The 27,927-nt window shown below is 36.2% G+C and overlaps 2 protein-coding genes across 3 annotated transcripts; both read left to right on the forward strand.

Moving 5' to 3' along the window:
• Positions 1-11,108: 11,108 nt before the first annotated feature.
• LOC119692929 (DNA-directed RNA polymerase II subunit RPB1) lies at positions 11,109-14,642 on the forward strand. Of its 2 annotated transcripts, none has more exons than XM_038114629.2 (4): positions 11,109-11,300; positions 12,042-12,120; positions 12,650-13,352; positions 14,031-14,642. In XM_038114629.2, exons 2-4 carry the CDS (start codon positions 12,042-12,044, stop codon positions 14,137-14,139), a joined length of 891 nt encoding a protein of 296 aa, XP_037970557.2. In that variant the 5' UTR covers positions 11,109-11,300; the 3' UTR covers positions 14,140-14,642. The 2 variants fall into 2 exon arrangements, with proteins under 2 accessions (XP_037970557.2, XP_037970558.2); XM_038114630.2 differs by lacking the exon at positions 11,109-11,300 and adding an exon at positions 11,879-11,952.
• Positions 14,643-23,992: 9,350 nt separating this feature from the next.
• LOC125491093 lies at positions 23,993-27,877 on the forward strand. Its single transcript, XM_048632184.1, has one exon. The coding sequence runs from the start codon at positions 23,993-23,995 to the stop codon at positions 27,875-27,877; it is 3,885 nt and encodes a 1,294-aa protein (XP_048488141.1).
• Positions 27,878-27,927: the final 50 nt, after the last annotated feature.

A 27,927-nucleotide genomic window follows, 5' to 3' on the forward strand; every position in this document is an offset into this window, starting at 1 on the left:
AAGATAGTGTTTGCGGATGTGGGGTGTAATTATTATGAATAACTGAAACATCTGCAATGGACCTGTTGGTACTGAGAGTAAATTTCATCAAAACCAGCCCAGAAATGCTGATTAGTCACTGTCGGTAGTTTTCTACGGTTAGGCTAAATAATTGCTCCGCGGCAAAGTCACACAAAATTACCTTTTGTTATAGGCGATTTTAAAGAAGCTAAGCAGCATAACATTTTCAACAATGCTAATGTCAGAATCATACACCATTTAGTTATTGTATCATAAAAGCCCTTAATTGTTATAGTATTTTTTCGCAACGCGCCGTGACCGACCATAACCTTGCTCTAGAAAGGGATCTGCTATTAAATATAGAAGCTTTGATTATTATTAATCATGGCCGGCATATGTGATTATTTTATTTACTGCTGTTACGGTTGTGCACGCACAATCGCGATATTGCATACACCACGTACAAGTAATTTTGTTGAGTGGGATAGTGGTGGAGGCCTACTGTGATCTGGACGTAGAATCCTATCCTAACTATCTATCCTGTCTGTCTGTCTGTCTGTTACTCTTTCACGCCAAAACTACTGAACGGATTTGAATGAAATTTGGTCATATGGTCTAGACCCTGGGAAAGAACATAGGCTACTATTTATCCCGGAATTCCCACGGGAAAAACTTTTTAAGGCGAAGCGAAGCGCGCGGGAACAGCTAGTCTCATATAAAGATCCCGTGGTAGATCCCTGGGTGGGACCATCAATTTGTGCATTTACGGCTCTCTTCAGTTGTGTGTGCCATCCGCTTATTGGGCTATGATTAATAGAAATAGGACACTGTGTGTTGTGTTTGGGTACTACAATCTAGATGGCTGGTCTCTATGAGATTTTGCTGTTTTTTATGCTCATAAATATTGATTGTTACTGCAAGCTCAAGCTTCAAATTTTGATGCCAATGGGAATAGATTAGTGTCATAAGTTTAATGTAATAAAAATTGATCTTTAGGTGGATGAAATTTTATTATAACTATTTTAAAACAAAGAGGAGTTATACTGTAACTTCACATTGGTTTACTTGTCTGTTGGCTGTGTGACTTGAAGAAAGATGCCAACTAAGAATGGGTAATATTGAAACTATGATTTCAGTTTAATATAGAATAGAATAGAATAGAATAGAATAGAAAAACTTTATTTGACACAAAAACAACAACATGGACAGTAAAACAGGTAACAAAAATACTTAATTACTAGAAAAATAAATATTAATAAATTAGTACGTAGGGTACACTAGGTGCTAGTTGCTGCTCAGTGTCGAAAAGGACTCCAGACTCAGCATGTGCTATAATCCCGGGGACTATAGCGCTGGTTTTCAGCTGGATCCTTTGCGAACGGAACGCCGTAGAGTAGGAGTGCGATCGTTTGAATTAACCAATTACAAAGCATACAACAAAAAATAAACAAACAAGTAAGTGAACAAACAAGTGTTAGTTAGGTACTACAATAAAAGATATTATAAACAGTGAAACAACAATTATACATTTAGATTTAAGGGTAGGTCTAACATTTTGTGTAAGCACATATATATTATATAGGCATTAACCAAACTCAAAAAGATGTAGGTACCTACTCATGGAATACTTCATGACTGCAACTTTTGTAACAAGATGTGTGTTTTGAGTCTGTGCTTAAAGGTGCTTTGTCCTTTATATAGGTAGGTATCTAGAATATAAAGAACAATCGTGTGAGTCTATTACACTAATTTGTCGATCGCGTGTCTTGTATAATACCTAAATTGATTGTGACAATGCTTAAAATATTTATACGAATTGGAGCATAATTATTATTAATCTAATTATTCCATGATATAATACCTAGTATCTTAGAGTATAATTTATGTGGATACGTACATGTAATTAAGGTACGTTATAAGTAATGATTACGTTATTGAATTAAGCATAATAATAGATATAATTGAGCAGTATTGGGACAATCACACTCACGAAAACAGAGGGCAGAAATGCACTCTCCTACGTTCCCTGCCAGGAATTGTGGAAGGTTGGATTGATTATATGTATAGCAAAATGTTCTTCGATAAATACTGAATTACCTACTTCAATCCTTCCAGTAGGTGAATATAACAAACACTGATCCCTGGTAGGTGCTAATATGGTTATTTTATGGGGTAGAGAGAGTTTTGTTCAATTCTAGTAAGTTCTACTTCTAGTACATAGTGAACGACCTTGAACGGTTTCGGAGAGTACCATGTATGTGGCATTGGATATAATATATTCTCACTAGCCATGTTTGTTACTTCAAGGAGTGATTAAAAATGTTCCCATAGAATGAAAACGGTAGCTGCTTGAAAACAATTGTTTTATAGTTTCTATAGAATCCTATGCAAATGAAATTGTAAAATCGGCCGATTCAAGGTCTCTCTCACGATACGAATATTGTTTCATTCCCATCGGATAATAATGTATAATAATTATAATAAAAATCCATTATAAGTTATGCTCATAGAGAAAAGAACACTACGTTTTAAGAGATCGGATAATGCACTTTGGATCATTTTATACTGGCCATAATAATAAAAAATTAAAAGTAAAGTAAGGCATATTGAATTGAAAATGAAAAGAAATTTGGGGCATGTAGTGTTATGTATTTAATGGAAAGCAAAGCCCACGAATTTGCACTTTGTTCAAATTGTAATGTTAAGAATCGAGGTTAATCTTTTTAAAGATATGTATTAATTGCATGAATTTTTCATTTCCGTAAAATAATGTGTAAGTAAACACCTTTGGTAGTGTTAACATTACGTTACAAAACTATTACTTTAATTAACTATTCATTTATGTTAGTGATTTCACAAAGAAAAAGTTAATGCACAAAATATCACTTCATAACCATTTTAATAATAAATATTACCAATATGTGTGACCATTTAAAATTTTATAAATGATCAGTTGGGAATAAAGCTTAAAACCAGCAACAAAAGACTTGTTAACTATTTTTTCTGATAAAATCTAATGTGATGTTATAATTTACCTTTTCTGCAATAAGATTTACTTTTAAGGTAGGTTTGATTTATATTAGGTGTTTTGTATGTGAGATTACAGAAACTAGGTTGGTTAGCGTTAAATACCTACCTAGTTAATTATAGTTACTTACTTATAAATGTACGAGTTAAATACCTACTTTTTAAAGGTTTTATTTAAGTCAATATGTACTATGTACCTATAAAGTGATGTATCGGGCACACAATAACTGCATAGAGGCCGACAAAGCTAGTTTTGCAAATTAAACAAAAAAGTGGTTAGACAAAAAACAATTGTAAACAATTTTAAACATCTGTTGAACACTGTCTAAGTTTTTATATTAGGGCCCCCATTTACAAAGTCTATTCTAATGTCGATGTCGTTGAAGGAAAAAGTCGTTAGGGAACCTTACATATCTAGATTCTTGATGTGGACCCTAAGTGCATTGCACTCACTCAAAAAGCGTTTGGCTCGCTTGCGAGTCACCTCTGACTACCCCTTCGGGGATTACAGTCGTGAGCATATGCATGAATGTAATTACTCATATGTAAAGTTTATATTCTACTAGCTGGTCCCGCGCGCTTCGCTTCGCCTTAAAAAGTTTTCCCGTGGGAATTCCGGGATAAAAAGTAGCCTATGTTCTTTCCCAGGGTCTAGACCGTATGTATACCAAATTTCATTCAAATCCGTTCAGTAGTTTTGGCGTGAAAGAGTAACAGACAGACAGACAGACAGTTACTTTCGCATTTATAATATTATAAGTTAGGATTTTAGAAGTTGATGGTAGTTCATTAAAAACTATCTTAATTGGCCGGCCGAATACCATTATTCATAAAATTACGAAATCCGAATGTGCTCTATTTTGCTCTCGACTCGTGCTCGGGTCGGCCTTGGTTGGCTGGTGCGGCTGTGGGGAGCCAATAATCTCTCTATGGTGGTTATTGATGAGGTGCACTATATACCTATCTATAACTTTGGACGGTACTTACTAATGTCGATAAGATAAGTAACTTAGTCTAAAGGCGATAGCTTCACGGATGGTTATGGTGAGGGGGTGATAGCGAGTTATAATTATTAAAGCATCGTCTGCAAGCCTAGCACAGGGCGCAAGACACGCTCGTCATGATGTGACAAAAGCTCGCTCTCGAAGCCGCGTGACGTACTTTGTATCTGTTTCAAAGTTAGCTGTGTCGAACTCTTTCTACGTAAGTGAACGTCATTTTACTTTTGTGACACAACACTACTTACACACTTAATTAAAGTATTTTACACTATTCATAAAATTAGTCTCTATGTGTGTTACAAGTTACCAGTAGTGTATCATTTGTTTGTCTTCAAATAAATAAATTGTAAAACTAGACCACAGAGGCTGTTTCGAAATACTCTAGCCCAAATGTGTATCTTAGGTCCAATCTAGATTCAGAATAAATAATTATAATTAAACTAGAGTACTAACTACTAAGCTATGTAACAAAATAATCCTAATCCTAACTAATATTATAAATGCGAAAGTAACTGTGTCTGTCTGTCTGTCTGTCTGTCTGTTACTCTTTCACGCCAAAACTACTGAACGGATTTGAATGAAATTTGGTATACATATGGTCTAGACCCTGAGAAAGAACATAGGCTACTTTTTATCCCGGAATTCCCACGGGAAAACTTTTTAATGCGAAGCGAAGCTCGCGGGAACAGCTAGTGTATAAATAAAGTAACTGTATCAACTGTATGCAATGCTACTTAAAGCATGTCGGCAACGATATTTTAATACAAACTAGATGGAGGTCAGTACAAAAGAAACGTCTCGACAAATAGCACCCCACTTTTATTTATTTATTTATTTATTTAACTCTTTATTGCACAAATATTACAAGTAAGAGTACAAAGGGTGGACTTAATGCTAAGAGCATTTTCTGCCAGTCATAAATAAATATATATGACCCTATACCTAGTAATACTAAAATACTACCTATACAAAATATATATATAAATATATACATATAAATATACATATATATATACAAATATATATTAAATATATAAAAACAGGGGGTACAAGAAAAACTGCCTAATTAATCTGTCCCAACTTGCTTGCACTTTTAGATGTTGTTAGTAGTTAGCTAGTTATCCACTAAGCTCTGATTTTGAATTATTTCGTTAGATGATTTGTGACTTTATTAATTTGTACAATGGTGGACATTAGGTTGAACTTAAAACGGCCTGACAGTAAACCAAATGCGGATAGATTTTTTTCTTTGTTTTTATGTGTGACACACCATCTTGTCAATTCTTCATATTGTTAATCAAAGCATGTAGTTAAGTGAAGTTATATGCATGTTATACTTACCAACTGTTACCGAAAACACATATTATATTCCTTTACAGCTCATTTAATTTTGAGTTCCTTTCCATTTCTACCCATGTAAGATGTAACATTAGCATTGTACAGTATAATATTATTATAATAATACGCGTTATCCGATTTCGTAATGAAAGAAGTAGGTAAGTACAGTAAGTAGTCTAATTAGGTACCTACCGTATGGTAACCGTATGTGTTTTGTAATTTATGTTTTGCTAAGTTTAGAATAGAATAGAATAGAATACTCTTTATTTTGCACCATTAAAGACATATTACAATTCACAACTTATATGTATACATAAAATAGTACAAAAAAGGCGGCCTTATTGCTTAAAGCAATCTCTACCAGACAACCTTTGGATGGAAGAGACAATTTTAACATAATTAATGGGAGTAGAGGTGCAAGGTATACTACTTAAACTGTACATCCTAACTAATATTATAAATGCGAAAGTAACTGTGTCTGTCTGTCTGTCTGTCTGTCTGTCTGTCTGTCTGTCTGTTACTCTTTCACGCCAAAACTACTGAACGGATTTGAATGAAATTTGGTATACATACGGTCTAGACCCTGGGAAAGAACATAGGCTACTTTTAATCCCGGAATTCCCACGGGAAATCTTTTTAAGGCCAAGCGAAGTGCGCGGGATCAACTAGTATAAAATACTAGCCTATGTTTTTTCCCAGGGTCTAGACCGTATGTATACCAAATTTCATTCAAATCCGTTCAGTAGTTTTGGCGTGAAAGAGTAACAGACAGACAGACAGACAGACAGACACAGTTACTTTCGCATTTATAATATTAGTTAGGATTAGGATTTCGATGCGTTGTTAATAAATGTACTTAGGTACTTTAATAGGAGTAATTTAGTCACTGGAACTTTTTCATTGCTCGTGACGTGCAGCTGTATACTGTAAGTAAGTGATTATTTTGTTTATATATTTGAAAATATGGATTTGATTTTGGCCTTAACTGTCAGGCTATGCCATCAACTTACTATAACAATAAGGTCACAATGAGTGAGTATTTATAACAACAACAACAACTGTATAACATTAACAAACTATTGCATAGGGTTGTCCCTAAAGTGCACGCATTAGGATTCATTTTTAACCCCCGACAAAAAAGAGTGCTGTTATAAGTTTATCGTGTTGTACCTATATTATGTGTATGTTGTTTATAGGTGTGTGTGTATAATATGTCTATGGTACTTATACAGCACTAGCTGTTCCTGCGCGCTTCGCTTCGCCTTAAAAAGTTTTCCCGTGGGAATTCCGGGATAAAAAGTAGCCTATGTTCTTTCCCAGGGTCTACACCGTATGTATACCAAATTTCATTCAAATCCGTTCAGTAGTTTTGGCGTGAAAGAGTAACAGACAGACAGACAGACACAGTTACTTTCGCATTTATAATATTAGTTAGGATTAGGATTAGCCCCCAAACGGCTGAACCGATTTTAGATTCGTATTTGTGAGTGATACGCTGAGTTGCAGAAAGGGACTTTAAGTTAAATGTTGACCTTAAATCTATTGCTGCCTTGCTTTGACAGAATACAGACAGAAAGAGATGAACATAGATTTAATGTCGACATTAGCTTAATGTTCCTTTCTGCAACTCAGCGTAAGTTTTGGAATTAACCGCTGAACCATACCTTTTTAGCTTACTATACTTTACTTATCACTTTTGTAACTGGTATCTTTCTATTCTTTAAGTTATTCCTCCACCCAAAGGTAGGGGAGACCGGGGACAAAAGTAACAGCGGGTAGAAAGTAACAAAGACTCTGTGGACTTCCCCAATAGCCTTAACTTCCCAAGCGACCGCTGGTAGTCAGCAAGCCATGCCCCCCGCGCATGATATCATTTTCCGCGCCCGTGCCGCGGTGCAAGGTTGTTTTAGTGAGCATTTCGTGATTTTACACACCAAAAGTAAGTTTTTGGGTGTTTATTCATTAAGTGTTTACGTAGAATTAAGATGCCAAGAACCATATGACTATTTGTTTATTGATTCATTATAAGATGGTCTGTAGCATGTCATAAATTGTTTTCGAATAACACGTGCTGTTTTAAAGTTATGTCGCCTGATATTTCAAAAATGGGGATGGGTACAAAAGTAACAGCTCGCGGCAGGACAAAAGTAACGAATTACTTACGTAAGTTTGCCAGGTCAAATTATATTTTTTTATTTTTTGTTGTTTTGATTAGATATTTGTGTCATAATATTGTATATTATGGCACAAATAAAACAACTTCTTATCAGTTAGTCAGTTTAAATGATGGATCTCATTTAAAGTTTATATTAAGAAGTTTTTTTAGTTTTGTCAATAAGTCATAAGTTTTTTTTAGTTTCGATAGTTTTGTAAGAAGTTTTCTTAACTAAATAATTTGATTGTTCTTTTTGTTCTTTCTTTTGAATCGTATTTATAACATTGGGCAGAATTTATGGGTTGTTACTTTCGACCCATGCCTTGTTACTTTCGTCCTGACCATGGGGTCGAAAGTAACGATTTCCCTTTTTTTTTTGAGGCTTTAGAAATGCTAAAATTCGAGATGTATTAAGTAAAGTAATAATGGATATTTGTAGACTATAAACGAAAGTTTTATATGACTATATTTATTTTATCGTAAATGTTATTAATAACGAGAAATCAGACAGAAACTACAAACTGTTACTTTTGTCCCCGGTCTCCCCTACCCTTTAAGATATCGCTTTTAGCGATATGGCCGCCGATTAAATAATTTTCGTTCTATTATTTTGTTCTATTCTAAGTGGCAACCCTATCAGTATAAAGTAAAATACCTACCTGCAGTTATACTTATTCCTAAGTACACAATAAGCAACCTCGCTCCTCCCAAAACGTATTCCACAACAAATATAACAATGATGGTAAGTATTGATATCATTATATTGTATTGTGTTGTGTTTTAATAACCCAGAAACGTCAGGATTTTGATTGAAGTTATGCAATTTACGGCTTCTATGTGAAGGTTGTAATCTAGTGTAAGTAACCTACACCTACAGTGCCACAAACTTATCTGTTCCGGTGACAGCTCACATAAATGTGTAATATTTCTTCATTCTATAAGATTTTGAGTTTGCCAGTATTGGTAATTCGCTCTTGTGGTTTCAATAAACCCATCTAATCTATGTCAATATACAATTCATTAGTAAATAATGAGGTATGGATCAATTTAGTTCGCTCTCACCGGAACAGATAAGTTTGTCGCACTATACCTATCTATCAATCCCACTGAAAGCTAGGCCGAAAGAAAATTCACTCGCGATCAATTAAAAAGTTCCAGAAGGCTTAGCACGGGGAGCAAGACGCGCACGCCAAGACGTGACACAAGTTTTGACTCGCGCGCGATTTTCTTTGTCAACTCTAACGTCTTGCGCCCCGTGCTAGGCCAGCTGGTATCAAATCAAATATTTTATTACCATCAAGTTTAATGATCTTAAAATAAAATACTTAGTAGGTACGTAACATTGTTACTTACTCACAACTTGATACCCATAGTGGGCACTGCAAATTGACTTACTTAAAGCTAGTAGGAACTAATTTCACAATAATATACTAGGTTCTTATTCATGACTCTTAAAGCGATTAAATCATTAATATTAGCTTACAGGTAATCAACTAACCAACAAAACGATAATAAAATATTTATATAGACTCTCCAGTCTATCGAACTCATATCAGAATATGAGATGTTTTCTGTTTTCTCTTCACATTCACAATCAGAGCAAGGTCACGAATTATAAATCGATTGTGTTGTCTACTGTAGAGATTTTGTACCGGGGAGTACCTTTATGAAATTACAGCTCAAATCCAACTTGTTTGTACAGTCAGAAAAAGAGATTACTATCCAGTATGTGTATGTACCCCTTGCGCAAACACTTTAATTTTATTACTTACTAGCTGTCCCCGCGAGCTTCGCTTCGCCTTAAAAAGTTTTCCCGTGGGAATTCCGGGATAAACAGTAGCCTATGTTCTTTCTCAGGGTCTAGACCATAATGTACTTAGGTATACCGAATTTCATTCAAATCCGTTCAGCAGTTTTGGCGTGAAAGAGTAACAGCCATGCAGACAGACAGACAGACACAGTTACTTTCGCATTTATCGCATTGATGAATTCAAAGATTATGCTAAAGCATGACGTTGGGTCTATGGCGTGGGGTAAACTGCCGGCCAGACGGCCGACTGGTGTAGTGGTTAGTGACCCTGACTGCTAAGCCGAAGGTCCCGGGTTCGATTCCCGGCTGGGGCAGATATTTGTTTAAAGACAGATATTTGTACTCGGGTCTTGGGTGTTGATATTTATATTTAATATGTATCTATCTATGTATTTGTGTAGATATATCAGCTGTCCGATACCCATAACACAGGCTCTGCCTAGCTTGGGGTTGGATGGCCGTGTATGAGATGTCCCCACATATTTATTTATTTATTATTTAAACTAACAAAAATCTAAATATACTCCGATGTATACTTAACTTACTAATACTTACTACTTAGGTATTTAGATTTCTATCGGCTATCATCTAGGTAAGTATTTTATTTTAGTTTCGCCATGCAAATCCTAAGGTGTTCTTCCGTGTAAAGGTCTTTTCTTTAGCACTGTAATTACTGGGGCGAAGCTACAATTATCTATGTAGCACTTGATGTTAAGTACTTTATTATATTGATGTAAAACAAACAAACAAAACACAACTTACTTAGCTAAATAAACCACCCCAGGACGCACCCGACCCAAAAGTCCCCATAACGCTAGCTGCGTTGCCGCGCTGCACGGCGAGGGAGATCCTCTGTGCCATGTACGCCCCAGAGCGGTAGTCAAAACCGCGGCTCCTCAAGCGTCGACGAAGTGGGTAAGTACCTACTGTTAACTACCGTATCCTACCTAAGAGGGGGGAATTTTATCAGTGACATAGCTAACGGGAGCTGTTGTCATCACATCGCGCAACCGAGCGAGCGTGACGGAGAACTTATGTCACGTCTTGCGCCCTGTGCTAGACTGCTAGTCCTTCTATATTTCATTCCACGGGGAAAGACATCTGACAGAACCCTTATTACATTTTAATAAGGGTAGTTTTTGTTTGTATCAGATGTATTTCCCCGTGAAATGGGATATACTTAGTCTACTTCAGAAAAATAAAACTCAGTTCTTGCTTTGTTCTTGTGGGAATCCCCATATCACTGGACTAATATTTTGTTTAGAACAATGGATCGTACCTAAGATACCATACATTTTGTAGCTTGTTGTTCGTAGATCGTTTAGCCTACGATAGATACTTACTTACGAGATACAATCTACAGATGTACTGATAGGTAGTTAAAGTTAGGATTACATAACTTGCTCTAGATACGTACCTACCTACTGTGGAAAACTGGTACTGGTAGTATTGTTCTGATGGATTGTACCTATTTATTGCATTCGAATTTGACTCTTGGGAAAACGGTGTAAAGTCTATCAGTTCATGCGTCTTGATGGTACCGACGTGACTACATTACTAATTAATTTAGTCAGCATCAGCGTCAAACGTATAACGCCTTTTTTTGGTTCGAGAAAATATCAACTCTACTTGATGTAGAGTTCTCACAAACTCAAAACGAGACTAGTAACGCCATCTAGAGGCGAATAGCGGAAGCTTTTCTATGTTTGCCGATTTTCTTTGACAAAAACCGCATTTTCGCGGCGCAGCGTCAAAACAAAACAACAAAAGGCACCGCGTAGTGGCGGCACGTAAACAAAGCCTTTGAAGTCGCCGAAACCGTCCATTTTGCCGGTTTTTTTCTTCATTTCTCGCGAGAATCTTGCGCTGAGTGGTTGTTGGGTTTGCGCTGAGTTAATTGTTTGTTTGTGGTGGATTAAATTATTATTTTGTGATTGTGAACGTGCCGTTTGGTGTGCAAGATAATAAGGTACGAGTTTCACGTTTATTCAGTTGGGTATCCATTCCCTTTACCATAACATTTAAATCGGCAGGTTTCTTTTATAATGCAGACTATTTTCTGATTGGAATCTCAATAGAAAAATAACAATACTTCTCTCACTCTTTACTACTAGGTCCTACTTTTCGCCAGTTTTGTGAGTCTCAAGATTCAAGACTCCAAACTGAATCTGAATTTCCACCTTAGATTCTAATAGTAAAACCATTATAAATAAATAAATATCATTTATTTCAGGCTAGACAATAATAAAACGTATAGGCGAACCAGTTTCCATGCTAAGTAGAAGTGAGGCATTTCCATTGCATGCTATCATCATCAGCCTATCGAGTCCACTGGACGACTGGACGTAGATCTCTCCCAAATCCCAAAGCACTCCACTGGATTTTATAGTGTCAATGCTTTAAAATTATTTTGTTAGGTACCTAGTTATTTATATCTGGTGAATTAATTGATGACATTTGATGAATAATTTATAAAAAATCAAGAGTCAACGCAGCTTTATTTTTTCTACCGGAAATTACGTCACAACCACAACCCTACCAATGCCCAAGATAGGTACCTAGATAGTTTTTGTTTTGACTTTTCTCTTTTTTAGGTTATTTTATTCTACCTACAGTAACAAGTAAATAACAACAATGCCTTTTTTACCTATTTATTTCGATTGCAGATGCTTCTAAATCTTTTTAACGTGTTAAAATTGTGTCATTTCAGATGAAAATGTACCCGACGAAAAACATGGACGATTACGTATCAGAGATCAACAGATTATTCCCCAAATCTCGGAGCAATGGTAACTTAAATTATTTTTTCTTATGATATAAATGGAATGGTGTTATAAGTTTGTGTCTGTGTGTGAAGAATTCTTGATGTATATCAAGCGGTCGGGTAATCGTATTTCTAATGTGGTCGCCATTTAAAGTTAATTTGATTTGACCTTGAGACTTCAAAACTTTTGTCATAGATTACAGAGCCAGACCTAGGTTCTTTATAGTCTTTATCTAGATAGATTAAAAACTGTGCATTTAAAATGTACACACAATTTTTATACATATTCCTCAATTACTACTCTCAGTCACACATCCAACCAAGGGTTGCCTGGAAGATAACTCTATGATCTATGATATAAGGCTGCCTATTGTAGCAGACTGTCTAATTAGCATTTGTGTAACTAATTGTGTACTTATCTTGTTTGGTAGTTGGTACATCAACTGAGAAATGTAGTAAGGTAGAAAACAAGACATCAAATATCACATGGTAGAGAAAAATAACAATTTATTAGCTATGGTATTCTAATTCCTATTTTTTTTTCCCATTTTCAGAAATGCCTGACCTCCCTCCAATGTTCGCTCAGCACCCTTTCAACCAATCACCGGTACAGACCAGAGCTATGGCTAACAATTCGTCCAGTTCTGCCGAATCCATATCCCCAGAATATGCTGAGATAACCCGCCCCGGTATCCCATTCGCAAGACAACGCCCCATAGTTGGCCGCAAGATTTTCACCAACACTGAACCGCAACCATGCAACCCTGACACTAGGAAAAGCTACGAAGACGAAACAAACTGGGTAAGGGAAGAGCCTCAACTTTACGGTGTTACCCCAACAAACCACTACATGGAATACCCACAACACTACGAATTGTTCCCCGAGAAGAAAGATTTCGGTTTCAAAACCCCGATGAAACTACCGAACAGCCCAACCTACATGCCGAGTCCATCCAATGCTTCCCCGAGCTCATCAACGTACTCACCGACTGCAAAATTCAACGAAACATCTCCGAAAACCTTTCAAGTCAACGCGAAAACGTTCCAGCCGTTTGCGTCTCCTCCGCATATGGGCAATTTTGACATGGCTGGGTCGAAGATGTGTTCGTTCTGTCGCAAGAACGGGGAGACTCCGGTGGTGTACATGAACCATACAATCAGGGAGCGAGTCGGGGGCAGGAGTGTGGTCACATGTCCGATCTTGAGGTCCCATGTGTGTTCCACTTGCGGTGCTTCTGGCGATAATGCTCATACTATGTGAGTACTTCTTTGTTTATGTACAGTCAGCTGCAAAAGTAGCTATACACTTCTGTTCCTTGTTTAACTAGCTACATAACAAACAAACTGACAATGTTGTAATAGGCAGTTAGTGAGTTTGACAAGGTACAAAAGTGTACAGCTACTTATGCAGCGGACTGTACCTATCAATAACTTGTATTTGGCCTCTGACGTATCATGTGACTGGTTAACCCTTTATCTGGTGACAAATCCTAGTTCTAGTAAATCTAATTTCAGTCTCTGACAGGTTAAGAAGATTGTTATTGATTTTCCCATGCATTAGGGGATTACTATGAAAACCAAAATGAATGATTTGACTTCATTTGACCATGCATTTTATTAGCTGTTTTTACTTTCTCTCTCAGCCTTCTGTAGTCCACTGTTGGACATAGGCCTCTCCTAACGATCGCCACCCCAAACGGTCACCCGCCATCTAATCCAGTAGAATAAGCAAAAAATTGTTTTAATCCTAGATTTTTTCAGCCAACATTAGCCAGCAGATAGATACCTAGGCCTAGTTACATACATTATTTAACTGGTAGACAGAAACCTCACTCACTTTACTCACGCCTTGTCTACCCCCATTTGTAGCCATCTTCTGTGAATCTAACTATACTTTCATCTCCACTAGTTAACCCCTCTTATCTCCCGTTCCAGCACCTACTGCCCAGTCCTCCGCAGCATCAACAACGGCGTGCCTCTACAATCTACCACCATCACACTCAAGAATACCAGAATCAAGAGTAACGGGAAACGGAGGTACTAATATTATTAAAATTTAATGACAACAGGAGGGCCACTACCAAAAACGAATGAATGAAGGAACAAGAGCTGTCATTCAGTTGGTAAGCCTAATACAACGAGATAGACTCGTGGTTATCGCTGTATATTGTTGTTCCGAAGATTCGGAGCGCTGCGCGAAGCACGGCTCTATCTGTTTGTATCGTATCATGTTTGTTCGTTCGACGATTTACAGAGTGAACCAGTTGAATTTGTGGTGGAATTTTCGGAGATTAGTTCCAAGTTTGGCCTCTAGATGTCAGTTGGCCTTGCGTTGGTTGCATGTAGCTGGGTAGCTGCCACTACACGGGTTCGTTATAGACGTCACTTTATCGCGATTCGCCATAATACAGCGATACGAGTTTATCGACGCCGATAAAGAACCCGTGTAGCGGCCGCAGGACGCTGTAGATTTTATGGATCGACTGAGACACTAAAAATGCTCCTTTTAAATTTCATTTTAGAGACTAACCCCCTTATTCATAGAGAAGTTACAAAACGTTTTAACTAATAAACTGTTTTGTCCCTCTCTGTCAAAGAACAAATTGTTCTTTGTTGGAGAGGGACAAAACAGTTTATTAGTTAAAACGTTTTGTAACTTCTCTATGAATAAGGGGGTAAGGATTGGGATTTTAGAATTAAGTTATAGTTTGTAAGCACTTGCTCTTTTTAGTACTTACAAATTTAAGTTAGGTTTTCGTAATTTGCCCTAGTTGATAGTCGGTTTTATAAGTTATAATTCAACAATATTGCTCAAACTATGACAGCTTTTTTAGTGTTGTTAGTTTTTTAAAGATTTTATGGTAAATGTTTATAAAGGTTGGTATTTCGATTTACTATGACGATATAAGAAAGTAATACCATGACAAAATAATGAAACAAACACCATTTTAATTTGTGACAAAAAGGATTATTCAACTGACATTTTATAATATTTTTAACATTTTACACTTACATACCACTGAATCATGTCATTATCTGTATTCTAGTTGTATAATTCAAGTATTTAACAAATTATGTTACCATTACTGCATGATTAAGGCGAAAATAGGCTTCGGACGACACAAGCTTAGATCATACTACGTTTTGCAACGTCACTACTAGTTTATATGTACAGTGGCCTACACAGAAACCTGACCCCTCACAGTAGCAAGAGTGGTCAAGTTTCTCTGTAAACCACTGTACTTTTATGGCCGTTTCGGCGATCTTCGTATAGCTGGCTGCCAAATGAAATCCATACAAATACATAGAAACCAGAAGGGCTAGCACGGGGCCCAAGACTTCAAGCGACAGTGCGACGGAAAGTCTTGCGCCCCGTGCTAGCCCTACGTTCTATGTATTTCTAGGCCTTTAGTAATGACGTTGCGCGTTGCCACGCATCGTATGCTAAATTCTTGTGTCCATCGTATGCTAAAGTTTTTGCACCTTCAGAGTTTTTATAATTATAATTTTAAAACTCGCTAAAAGTTTAATCATGTTTATACGTAAATCTATAGGTAGTAGGTACCTATTCCACTGTGACAAAAAACTTTATAATTTTTGACAAGATAATTTTAATGATTAATGCTATGACCAAGATTGACCAGTATTTCTAATCTTAGACAATTTAGTAAGTAAGTTTTTTATAAGCAAGTATGATATGACTGAGAGAAAATAATTGTAATGTTAAATGCATGTTGTATACAAATTGACAAACCAAGAAACCTGTTGTTTTAACTAGTTTATTAGGAATCTTAGGACTGACCATAATATTTATCGATCTCATATTTTTGTTCCTATTATGATAGATAAAATCTCATCTTTTTTGTTCTGTAATGTTTTCTGATGCAAGACAAAGGAACAACCACAAATTTGTTGTGATAGTATTACTTAAAATAATCTCTTAATGACCTCAGCACACATTTTTACATGATCTGTTTATTATTTTCATTCTTGTTATGTAAGAGAAGTAAAAATTAATCCTGTATAATTTTACACAACTTTTGACGACAAATTTTATCTTTTATCATTTTGACGAACACAGAAATTTCATTTTGTTTTTTATAAGTATAGTAGTAGTAGTTAACAAATCAAATCAAATCAAATCAAATCATTTATTTGTTTAACACAGGTTAATGGTAAGGTGGTAAATATTAACAAAGTTCCACTATGCTATGCCACAGGGCGTACAAATATTTTAAAGATTAAAGTCCATGCTACATAATATGACATGCAATAACTACAAAGATAAAAGAAAAAATACATATAAAAATTTGAGCCAAATAATAATTTTGTTGCAAAAAAAAATATTATATGAAAATAAATATAAAAAATAAAAAAAAACCTAACTTTACTTGAATGTGTCATTAAGCTAGCCTTTTTCGTTAAAGGAGTAATTTTATGTTTTTCTCAGTGGAACCTTTTCATTGCCCGTGAGTGTATAATTTTGCCAGCTTATAATTATGTGAAATGTAAAACCAATGACTTTTTAAACACTTGACAAAGTATTTTAGTAAGTACTGTTTGGTTGAGTTGAGCTCAAAGATTCGCTATTTATATATTTTTAAAGTAGCTATTTGCATCTTTAGATTGCTGATTTTTGTAACCCCCACTGGGTTTAATAAATAATAAAAAAAAGAAACTCTATTGCACAAAAAACAGTTTAGGTACATACATTTTCCGTTAGGTACATTAATATTACACTATAATTTGCACATGTCTTATTTAAGTTATCTTAGTTAATAAAGTGGTCCCCAAACTAGGCTTTGCCCGTATCTTGGGGTACCATAATTTATGTAATTAAAAGTAGTTTAAAATAAGAAGTTTCAAATAGAAAACCCACTGGGTTTCTTTCAGTATTATTGTTAATGACTGTATTATCTACGTTTAGTAGGTATATAATACGGAGCCTCTAGTACAGTATTTACTATTTTCGAAAACTAAAAAAGTTTAAGTTTTCTCCTGTCATCTGCATACATTATCTGTCAAGTTTCATGATAGTTTCCGCTAGAAAAGCCACTTAGTATGCGAGAAAACGTAAACTTTTATAGTTTTCGCCAATCTATAAAACCTGTACTAGACCTGCAGATGTGTCTACATAGTTTAATATGACTATCTTTATTTTTGCTGAGATATTGCGATTTGCGGTCGAGGGTGAAATTTTATCATTGATCTCCATATTCTTAAGTTACAATAGTACTTTATTCGCTTTGAATTTTTGCTATTTAGTTTTGTATTTTATATTATACTTAAAAATCACTCTGGGGAATAGAAACCTTACCCCTCTTAGAGTGATAATGTTACCAGATGACCATGGCCAGCCTTCGGGTTGATCATTGATAAAATGTTATCCTGTTAAAAGATAGGCGAAACATTAATTCAACTATTTAATATTTAAGCGCTGTTGATTTTATGAATTTTAAACTGTGTTTTAGGTATTGACATTTTCTAATATTTTTTAATTGAGAGATATTATGGAAAAAAAATGTTGGAAGGTAGTTATAGGAAGTACATTATGTATAATTAATTAATGATATATATAGAAGATAATTTTAAATATTTTTTTGTTACTTTCATATACTTGGTGGATGTCGGTGGATGGAACATTTCCAAAGTAATTTGATGTTAAAAGTTTGATTACAGTCGTCGAAATATAACAGGCCCGTTTGGACAGCTACACAAATTTGCTATTTACTCTTGATTTACTTGATGAAATACACAAAAAGACACATAATCTGGCTTAGTTTTTAACGGCTGATAGAAAAAAAGAACTTTTGAAGCACCAAAACTTACTTATTGTTTAGATTTTTCATGATTTAGGTTTGACACCAGCTGTCATCCCATACATTTTGTAGCTGTCCAAACGGGCCTATTATATTTCGACGACTTTATAGTAATGCTTTTATTATTGGTACAAAGAATGGGGGTAAAGGGTTTAACCATTAAAAGTAATGAAACCAAAGTTGTTCAGAATGATGACAATGAGTTAAAGTAAACCCCCTTTCGACTATCAACTTTTTTATGATTTTCTAAATATTCTGATATAATATAAGGGATTGTCTTATGTGTAGAAAGATTTGCGTACACTGAGTACATTTTAATATATTATTGCTTGTCAGTAAAAATACTGGATTTTGAATGATTTTTAATAAATTATCTTTAATTTATTTTTTGTTTCATTTGTCGTGTCTACTTCTAAATCAGTGGTACTCAACCTTTTTTATCTAAGGGCCACAAACACGTTTAAGTCATGGTGTCGCGGGCCGCAAGCAAAATTTTTTTTAACTATTTTAAAGCGATTTAAACTATCGAATAATAATATAAAAACACATGCATATACTACTCTGTGTAAAAAGTATCGGGATTAGATCAATAAAACAAAAAAATATTGTTATTCATCAAAATTTATTTTATCACCTTCCGATACACATACAGTGCAACTAAAAAGTCCTGACAGTAAAGAGTGCGATTTTGCTAAGACTTTTTATCATTTTCAGTTATTTATTTACATTTACATACATTTTAAAACTAAAATACTGATTGATAATGGCTTTTTAACGGATTGTCCTTAACACGCACACACACACAAAAAAAATATGAAATGGATCGATTAAATACGGTCTTAAACAATTAGTTATAATCCAGTTCCGTTTTCATGTACTGTACTCCATCACAACATTTTTTTAAACGCTGTTTCCAGAGTTGTGTTTAGTACTCGCGGCGAATTTTTCTTTTTGTCTTCTATCGATTGTTAGTTGAAGTCATGTTGACTGTTATCTTGACTATCGTGGTGAAAATAAATTCGAGAAAAGATTTTGCACCACAATATCGCGCCTTTCGCACAAGGATCATCATTGTAAATGAATTTTTGAGCAAACATTCATCAAATACCATCGAGCATCCACAATATTAACCAGATATTGCTGCAGCTCACGGCTCTAGCTTCTTTTTTTCCCTAAATTCAAATTACCACTTCGAGACACTATTTCCAATCGATAGAAGACAATAAAGAAAAATCGCCGCAAAAACTAAACACAACTCTGAAAACAGCGTTTAAAAAAAATTTGTGATGATTGGATAATTCGTTGGCGTATGTGTATCGTTTCTGAAGGAGCAAACTTTGAGGTGATAAAATAAAATTTGATGAATAACAATCATTTTTTGTTTAAGGATGTAATGCCGATACTTTTTATACAGAATGTATATTCTCTATATTCTCTCATGGCACGCGGGCCACTGATAAAGGCCCGGCGGGCCACATGCGGCCCGCGGGCCGCAGTTTGAGTATAGCTGTTCTAAATGATAGGCGCCTTATACAGGTTGTCCCAAAAGTCAGTGATATGCCTTGGAGGGCTGATAGAATAGCTCATGAGAGGCCAGAATATCATAATATGTATATATGGAATATCATATCATATATAGAATATCATAATAAAATTAATTTAATTACTTAGTGACTATATTTAGTTCTTCGTGTTTCAATTTTATTTATTTTTTTGCACCTTTCTACTTGTTTTCTTGTACCTCCTGCAGGTTGGCTGGTAGAAAATGCTTTTAGCATTAAGTCCACCTTTTGTACACTTATGTTATATTTGTGCAATAAAGTATTAAATAAATAAATAAATATGACCTTAGTGACTTAGTGTCATAAAGTGTCAATATCTCTAAAACGATCGAATTTTGACTAAGGTCATATTTTGATATTCTGGCCACTCATGAGCTGGTCTATCAGCCCTCCAACTGATTTTGGGACACCCTGTATACATGACGCAGGCATCTGGTTGAATCTCCTTTTTGATTGAATCACTAGCTCGTTCACTGAATGACGCTATTCAGTTGTATGACTAGGCTGAATGTTGATTGAACAAGCGTCACAAAACGTCCAACTAGTTAGCGGATTTTAACGTAGCCGTTTGAACTAGGTACTGGCAGTCTTTATGGACTTAAAATGCTTTGCAGAAAAATTTACAGGATGTGCTATACTTCTTCGTATTCTAAGGTGTCACCGATGAAAAACAATAAAAAAGTATTTAAAAAATGGTTAGTTTTAAATATTTTGCTTTAAAACATACATTTTGGCAAAAACCTAAAAAAAAACTTAAAATGGAAAAAACTCAGAAATGGTTGACTTTCGGATAATGCATTATGGGGTTCAATCGACTGGAGATGCTTTCGTCTATAACCCAATTAAAGGAATACATCGACTTACCAATCACCCTGTATATAGATGACACCAAAGATTTACCAATATTCACTCACCCTTTATTTTCCTTGCGTGTCAGTGTCGTGAATGTTCAGACCCAAAAACGAACTATAACTAAGGACAAATTAATAAAATCACATAGGTATACTTATGTTAACATATATATTTGTATAATACAAAAACGTATATGTCCAGTTACTCAAACCGGATTGTTTTTGTTGTTCCAAATCCAGTGTTCGTAGGCAGACACACGGGTGCCCACTCCTGAGTAGGCGTAAGAGCAGGTACGGGTAAACATGACCACTCCCACGAGCAAGCCGTCGTGGTACATCGGGCCGCCCGTGCCGCCCCTGCAGGCGACCTCTTTGTCCCACTCCAGGATCCCGAAGCAGATCATTACCGGCGTGACATCCTCGCTGTGGCGCCTGCACTCCACAAAGCTCACCGTGGTGACCGTCACCTCACGCAGCACCAGCGAGAAGTCCTGGTCAGGCTGCAGGCGGAAAGGAAGGGTCAGCAACAGTGGAATCAGTACTTAGGTTATATTGCTATCTCAACATCCTCAGACAGTCACTGCTTGGGATATTGGGTTTAAGACTCTTTAATAACAAATTATTTTATCTTTCTATTACCTGCACAAATTCTGGCCAACCCTTACACAGAATATGCTCTCACATATGCACTCACATAATGATAAGTTTTTGTCGGTTGATATTTTTCAGAAAAAAACTAGGAGCAATTAAGAAAAATGTTAAACGTAATTATATAAATAACTACCTACTAGGGCATGCAATACCGGGATCCCGTAATACTGGGATCTCGGACAAAATTCACGCTTTTTTCACTACCGGTATTGAAGAAATACCGGAATCGAACTTTTTAGGCTATAAATAAAGCGATTAAGATATAGTTAGCCTTGTGTTCCTATATCTTACGAAAGCGCACTTGTTTCCAACCGTTTAATGCAGTTTTCGGACGTTGGAAATAATGCGCAAACGCACACCGTATGTAAAAAAAATATTATTCTAAAATTTGAACCGTAATAATCAACTAATCAACTCTCGTAAAAATCTATTACAAAATACAGAATTTTATTGCTTTTTCTTGTCCTATACGGCCTTTAAACACAATATGCAATTTATTACAAGGAAGTCTAATACCGGGATCCCGGTATTGGGTTGTTATACTGGAACTCAATACCGATATTGAAAATTAATCCGGTATTGCATGCCCTATTACCTACCCTTTTTGTGTGTCACGAAATTATTAATATTTCATTGGTTTTGCTATTTTTGTTTTTCTAAAACATTACATTACCTAAAGTGTAATTTAATTTCTATTTTAATTACATGTCATAATAATATTATTTTCAAACTGTTAATTATAATACTTTTGTTATTGTTTAATTTACAATTAAGAAAAACAAATGATTTGGCATGTAAAACAAATCATTATAATTTAGGTTGTTAATTTATCTGACTGTTGCTTTTTTATAAAAGTATATTTGAATTGTAAGTGTTTTAAAAGACACTTTTGATACCCAAAAATAGCAAAACCAAGCATTTAAAATAAATTCCCGTTTCCCGGAATTCCCGGGAAGTCTTGAAAACGGAATTTATTTTAAATGCTTGGTTTTGCTATTTTCGGGTATTAAAAGTCTATTAAAACACTTACAATTAAATCAAATATACTTTTATCACTCGTATAGGTAGAAAAAAGCAACAGTCAGATAAATGAACAACCAAAATTATAACGATTTGTTTTACATACCAAATCATTTGTTTTTCTTAATTGCAAAATAAACAATAACTAAGGTATTATAATTAACTAGCTGTTCCCGCGCGCTTCGCTTCGCCTTAAAAAGTTTTCCCGTGGGAATTCCGGGATAAAAAGTAGCCTATGTTCTTTCCCAGGGTCTAGACCGTAAGTATACCAAATTTCATTCAAATCCGTTCAGTAGTTTTGGCGTGAAAGAGTAACAGACAGACAGACAGACAGACAGACAGACAGACAGACAGACAGACAGACACAGTTACTTTCGCATTTATAATAATAGTTAGGATAACAGTTTGAAAATAATATTAGTATGACATAATTATAATTAAAATAGAACATTAATTACACTTGAGGTAATGTTTTAGAAAAAATTATAGATTCAACGATTTATCCCTCAACCTACTTCTTATTTTGTTTTTTTTATATGCGTTAGTAATTTTATAAAAAATAAACGCGAACACAAAACGGGGACATAAAAAAAATATGACAGGCGTCACACTAGCGTTAGCTTTTACATACTATTTGGTCACATATTTAAAAGCCGATCAATTATTTGGTTTTAGGTAGGCGGTAGGACCAACAGACAAATAAAGATGAAAATATTGAATCAGGAAGAGGTGAAACAAGGTGATGTAGATGAGTCATTTATTTAAAATAAATTAAACAAATTTAAGACAAAACCGAGTTTCTGATCGAAGACGACAAGCCTGCCGATAATTTTTTTTGGTTTAAGGTTGAGGAAACAGATAAATAAAGATGAAAATATAGCATAGAATCGATAAAAAATCGAACCCGGGAATTCCCGGGAATGCAATTTTTTTCCCGGTTTCGGGAAGGACGGTGTCAATTAGGGAAAAGAAACCCTAATTGACATTGACATTGACATTAATATTGACATTGACATTGACATTGACATTGACATTGACATTGACATTGACATTGACATTGACATTGACATTGACATTGACATCGACATTGACATCGACATCGACATCGACATCGACATCGACATCGACATCGACATCGACATCGACATCGACATCGACATCGACATCGACATCGACATCGACATCGACATCGACATCGACATCGACATCGACATCGACATCGACATCGACATCGACATCGACATCGACATCGACATCGACATCGACATCGACATCGACATCGACATCGACATCGACATCGACATCGACATCGACATCGACATCGACATCGACATCGACATCGACATCGACATCGACATCGACATCGACATCGACATCGACATCGACATCGACATCGACATCGACATCGACATCGACATCGACATCGACATCGACATCGACATCGACATTGACATTGACACCCGGGAAACGGGAATTAATTTTAAATGCTTGGTGTTGCTATTTTTGTTTTTCTAAAACTGTTGAGTTCATTTTCTAGTAGCAAATAAACCATCAATAAGAACGCACGCTGCTCATCATTTCTCCACCTTTAAAATACAGTGACATAGTAAAATCAACCTAATTAACACCCACAAAATGGTCGTTATCGAGCCGAATCAAAGTTGTTTACTACAAATTCGCCGGTAACCAGCCCGGCTGAGAACAAAAGAATTCTTATCTATCGTCGAGGGAAGTCGAGAAAACAAGTGTTAAAATTCAAATAAAATTAAAGTAATGCAAGTGTGGACATTAATTTAAACAGTGTTAACTTATGGACTAACCAGTGCTTAAAAACGAAACCTAAAGAACTAAATACCTAATCAAAGTGTGTATTAGTACGCTAAGTGAATAACTATTATAAGAATTGACTTTGTGAACGTGTTGAACATTAAAATAGTGCGATATACTTACCTAACACTTTGGACTATCAAACGTAAATATAGTGTTTATTCAAAATGGAAGCGGAAAAGGAACTATTGCAAATTTTAGAAGATAAAATATCAATGTTTCAAAAAGTGTTAGTTAATTTCAAGAAATGTCCTAGGGCTAGGCTTACGAAAGGTTACATTACCGTGAGACTACAAACTATTCAAGAATATTGGCGAGACTTTACGAATGCACATTTGGCCCTAACTAGAAAAGTACCTAAACAAAATAGACAGAATTACCCGTACTTTGCAAACGACGAGTACTACGAAGTTGAAGAATTATACTTGGGTTTACAAGCGGATTTGACTGACTTATTATCCGAGTGCTCGCCGTCAGCCACCAGCCGGCAGTCAGCAGGCGCAGCCAGCACCAACATGGAGGCCGCTGACGCGTCGCAGGTCAAGCTACCAAGGATACAGCTGCCTACATTCTCAGGGTCTTACGAAGAGTTCCCGGCCTTCAAGGATTTGTTTACATCATTGGTAGACAACAATGTTACACTTAGCAATGTCCAAAAGTTACACTACTTGAAGAGTAGCATCAAAGGAGAACCAGAGTCGTTACTGAAGCACATGCAAGTTGTAGAATGCAATTACGAACCAGCGTGGAAACTGTTACAAGAACGATACAACAATATGAGACTTATTACCAACTCTGTGTTGAAGCGATTATTTAACCAAAGGAAGATCTCTGCACCTACAGCTGACAACATTCGTTCACTCTTAGACACAACTAATGATTGTCTAAACAGCCTGAGAAACCTAAGCATATCAACTGATTCTTGGGATCCAGTCATCATATTTCTGGTCATTCAGAAGTTGGACCCAGAGTCACATCAAGAATGGGAACAATCAGCTTTCAATGGAAACAGCGCAGAACTACCTAAGTGGACGGAGTTATCAAGATTCTTAGAAACTAAATATCGAACACTGGAGCTAGTTAACCCACCACAGAGACAGAAGATAATACAGAGCCAAAACAGAGAAAGAGAATACAAAGTTCATGTTTCTACGGACACCAACAGTAACAATAACTATAAGAACAAGGAGAAATGCTGCTCAATGTGCAAAGAAAACCACACCTTATGTCATTGTAGAGAGTTCATATCAAAGGTACCAAGAGAGAGATGCGAGTTCGTGAAAAGCAATCAACTATGTTTCAATTGTTTGGCCCCAGGACATTCAGCTTTTAGATGTCGACTCAGAATGTTCTGCCGAGTATGTAAGAAGCGTCATCACACGCTACTGCATGAAACCTATCAACCAAACAATGTAGAATGTCACCATGATACAGCTACCAACGAGAACAACAACATCAATGAACCAGTCTCAGAGTTATCAACCAACATAGCAACCAACACGTCTACTGCGCTCCTGGCTACAGCCCTAGTACCAGTGAGAGATGAATCATCAGGACGTGTCACCATGTTAAGAGCACTAATCGACAATGGATCACAAGCAAGTTTTATTAGTGAGAGAGCCGCCCAGTTACTTAAGCTGAAGAGGATACCCTGCAATGGTACAATCACTGGCGTCGGCACAACAAAGACAACAGTCAAACACGTAGCACAAATTGAGGTTCTTTCAAGCCAAGATAACAAATTCAGCCTCAAATTGAAAGTTTATGTAATGCCTACGCGTTTAACATCACAATTACCAACGAGAGTTATCTCTGAACGCACCTGGTCACACATCCATGGTATAGCTTTAGCTGACCCCGGCTTCAACCAACCTGGACCTGTAGACATGCTGCTGGGTGTAGAAGTGTGTGCCGCAATTATGAAAGGCGAGATTATCAAGGGTCCCCCAGGCACCCCTAGTGCTCAAAATACCAGCCTTGGGTGGATTCTCTTCGGGCACATCACTACAGAGGAACACAGAGATGAATATACAGTAATGCACCATCAGATTGATCTGGAAATAAACAGTATGCTAAAACAAATGTGGGAATTGAATGATCATGAGCAAAAGATCCTAACCGCAGAAGAGAGAAGATGTGAAGAAATATATGAATCAAATCATTCCAGAACAGAAGATGGCAGGTACATTGTGAAGTTGCCTTTTAAAACAGAGAATAGATTATCAATACAGAATGGATCGAGAGACATAGCTCTGAGAAGTCTAAAGCAACTAGAGAGACGCTTCGAAAAGAATCAAAAGCTAAAGGAAGAATACACAAAGGTGATAGGAGAATATCTTGAGATGGAGCATATGGAAGAAGTACCTATAGAAGAAATCAACCAGCCAGCTGTATACTTACCTCATCATGCAGTTATGAAGGAAGAGAAAGAAACATCAAAATGTAGAGTGGTATTCAACGCCTCATGCAAGGGAACCAACAATACATCCCTGAATGATGAACTGCTAGTTGGTCCACAACTACAAGAAGACATGCGAAGCATTATAATGAGATGGCGCATGCACAAAGTTTGTTTCGCTGCTGACGCAGTTAAAATGTACCGAATGATATTAATAACAGAGGAGGACAAAGATAATCAAAGAATCCTATGGCGTAAAAGTAAGGCAGAACCTGTAAAAGATTATCGATTAAACAGAGTAACATTCGGAACGGCTTCAGTCCCTTACTTAGCCGTTAAAACTCTGCTTCAGCTAGCTAAAGATGAAGGCCACATTAACGAAGAAGCAGCTAAAATAATCAAAGAAGATTGTTTCATGGATGATATAGTATCTGGAAAGGAAACACTAGAAGACGCAATCAAAACAGCTAAAGATATAGAGAAGATATTACAGAAAGGAGGTTTCATATTACAGAAGTGGTGCTCAAATGACGTAGATTTCCTGAAACAATTCGAACCATCAAAGATTAGCACTCATGTCAACATTAAATTTGGCATAGATGGTATCATAAAGACACTAGGTATCATCTGGAACATGGGAGAAGATGTATTTCAATATCAAAACAACTTACCTGCTACAGCTGAATCTTACACGAAGAGAAGTATCCTGGCAGAAATACAGAAGTTGTTCGATCCTCTTGGATGGATTGCCCCGGCGATAACTGCCCTGCCCTATATCCCTGCAAAGATACTCATGCAAAGATTATGGTTACAAAGAACTGGATGGGATGAAGACGTAGACAAAGAAGCAAGAGAAGAGTGGATAGAACTTAGAGAGAAATTTCAAGAGCTGGACCAAGTACAAGTAAAGAGATGGCATGAAACGACTGAAAGCAACAGAGATCATACAACTATACATGGTTTCTGTGATGCTTCCACCAAAGCCTATGCAGCAGTAGCATATCTCAGAGTAGAAGACAAAGAAGGAAATGTAACAACCAACATAATAGCCGCTAAAACTCGAGTAGCACCACTAAAACCAGTAACACTCTCTCGTCTGGAACTATGCGGTGCAGTACTGCTTGCAAAGATGCTGAAACAAATAAGAGAAGCCATGAGGATTTCTGAAAGTAAAGTTCATGCTTGGACAGACTCCACAATCGTACTGTCCTGGTTGTCTGGAGATCCAGCAAGATGGAACACCTTCGTACGTAATCGAGTTGTTACTATCTTAGACGATGTTAATAACAATTGGCATCATGTCCAGACTCACGAGAATCCAGCAGATGTAGCTACGAGAGGCATTGAAATAGCAGATTTAAAGGAACACAAACTATGGTGGAAGGGCCCACAGTGGCTAAGAGAGAAAGAAGTCATCTACAGCAAACCGGCATACCTGGAAACAGACCTGGAAAAAGGAGAAAAGATAAAGATTAATACAACAATAGTAAATGAAGATGAAAACATACAGAAACAATTTGAAAACATGGAAGATTTAACACAACTCCTCATAGTCATCACACACTGCAGAAGATTCATGCGATACAAGAAAGATAACCTGAAAGAAAGACCTATGAATAAATTGTGTTACTTACCTATAGACACTGCCACTTAAAACTTAATTATTTAATATTTTCAGTAGCTTTGTTTACCTAACTAATTCTA

This window comes from Plutella xylostella, chromosome 31, assembly GCF_932276165.1.
Source record: "Plutella xylostella chromosome 31, ilPluXylo3.1, whole genome shotgun sequence".
In the NCBI taxonomy this organism is placed as follows: Eukaryota; Metazoa; Arthropoda; class Insecta; order Lepidoptera; family Plutellidae; genus Plutella; species Plutella xylostella.

Bases quoted from the DNA above. Each gene is read 5' to 3' on its own strand.
- LOC119692929 (XM_038114629.2), top strand. From the start codon at position 12,042: ATGAAAATGTACCCGACGAAAAACATGGACGATTACGTATCAGAGATC. The intron at 12,121-12,649 runs GTAACTTAAATT...TCCCATTTTCAG, and splicing joins CCCCAAATCTCGGAGCAATG to AAATGCCTGACCTCCCTCCA. The intron at 13,353-14,030 runs GTGAGTACTTCT...CTCCCGTTCCAG, and splicing joins GGCGATAATGCTCATACTAT to CACCTACTGCCCAGTCCTCC.
- LOC125491093 (XM_048632184.1), top strand. From the start codon at position 23,993: ATGGAAGCGGAAAAGGAACTATTGCAAATTTTAGAAGATAAAATATCA.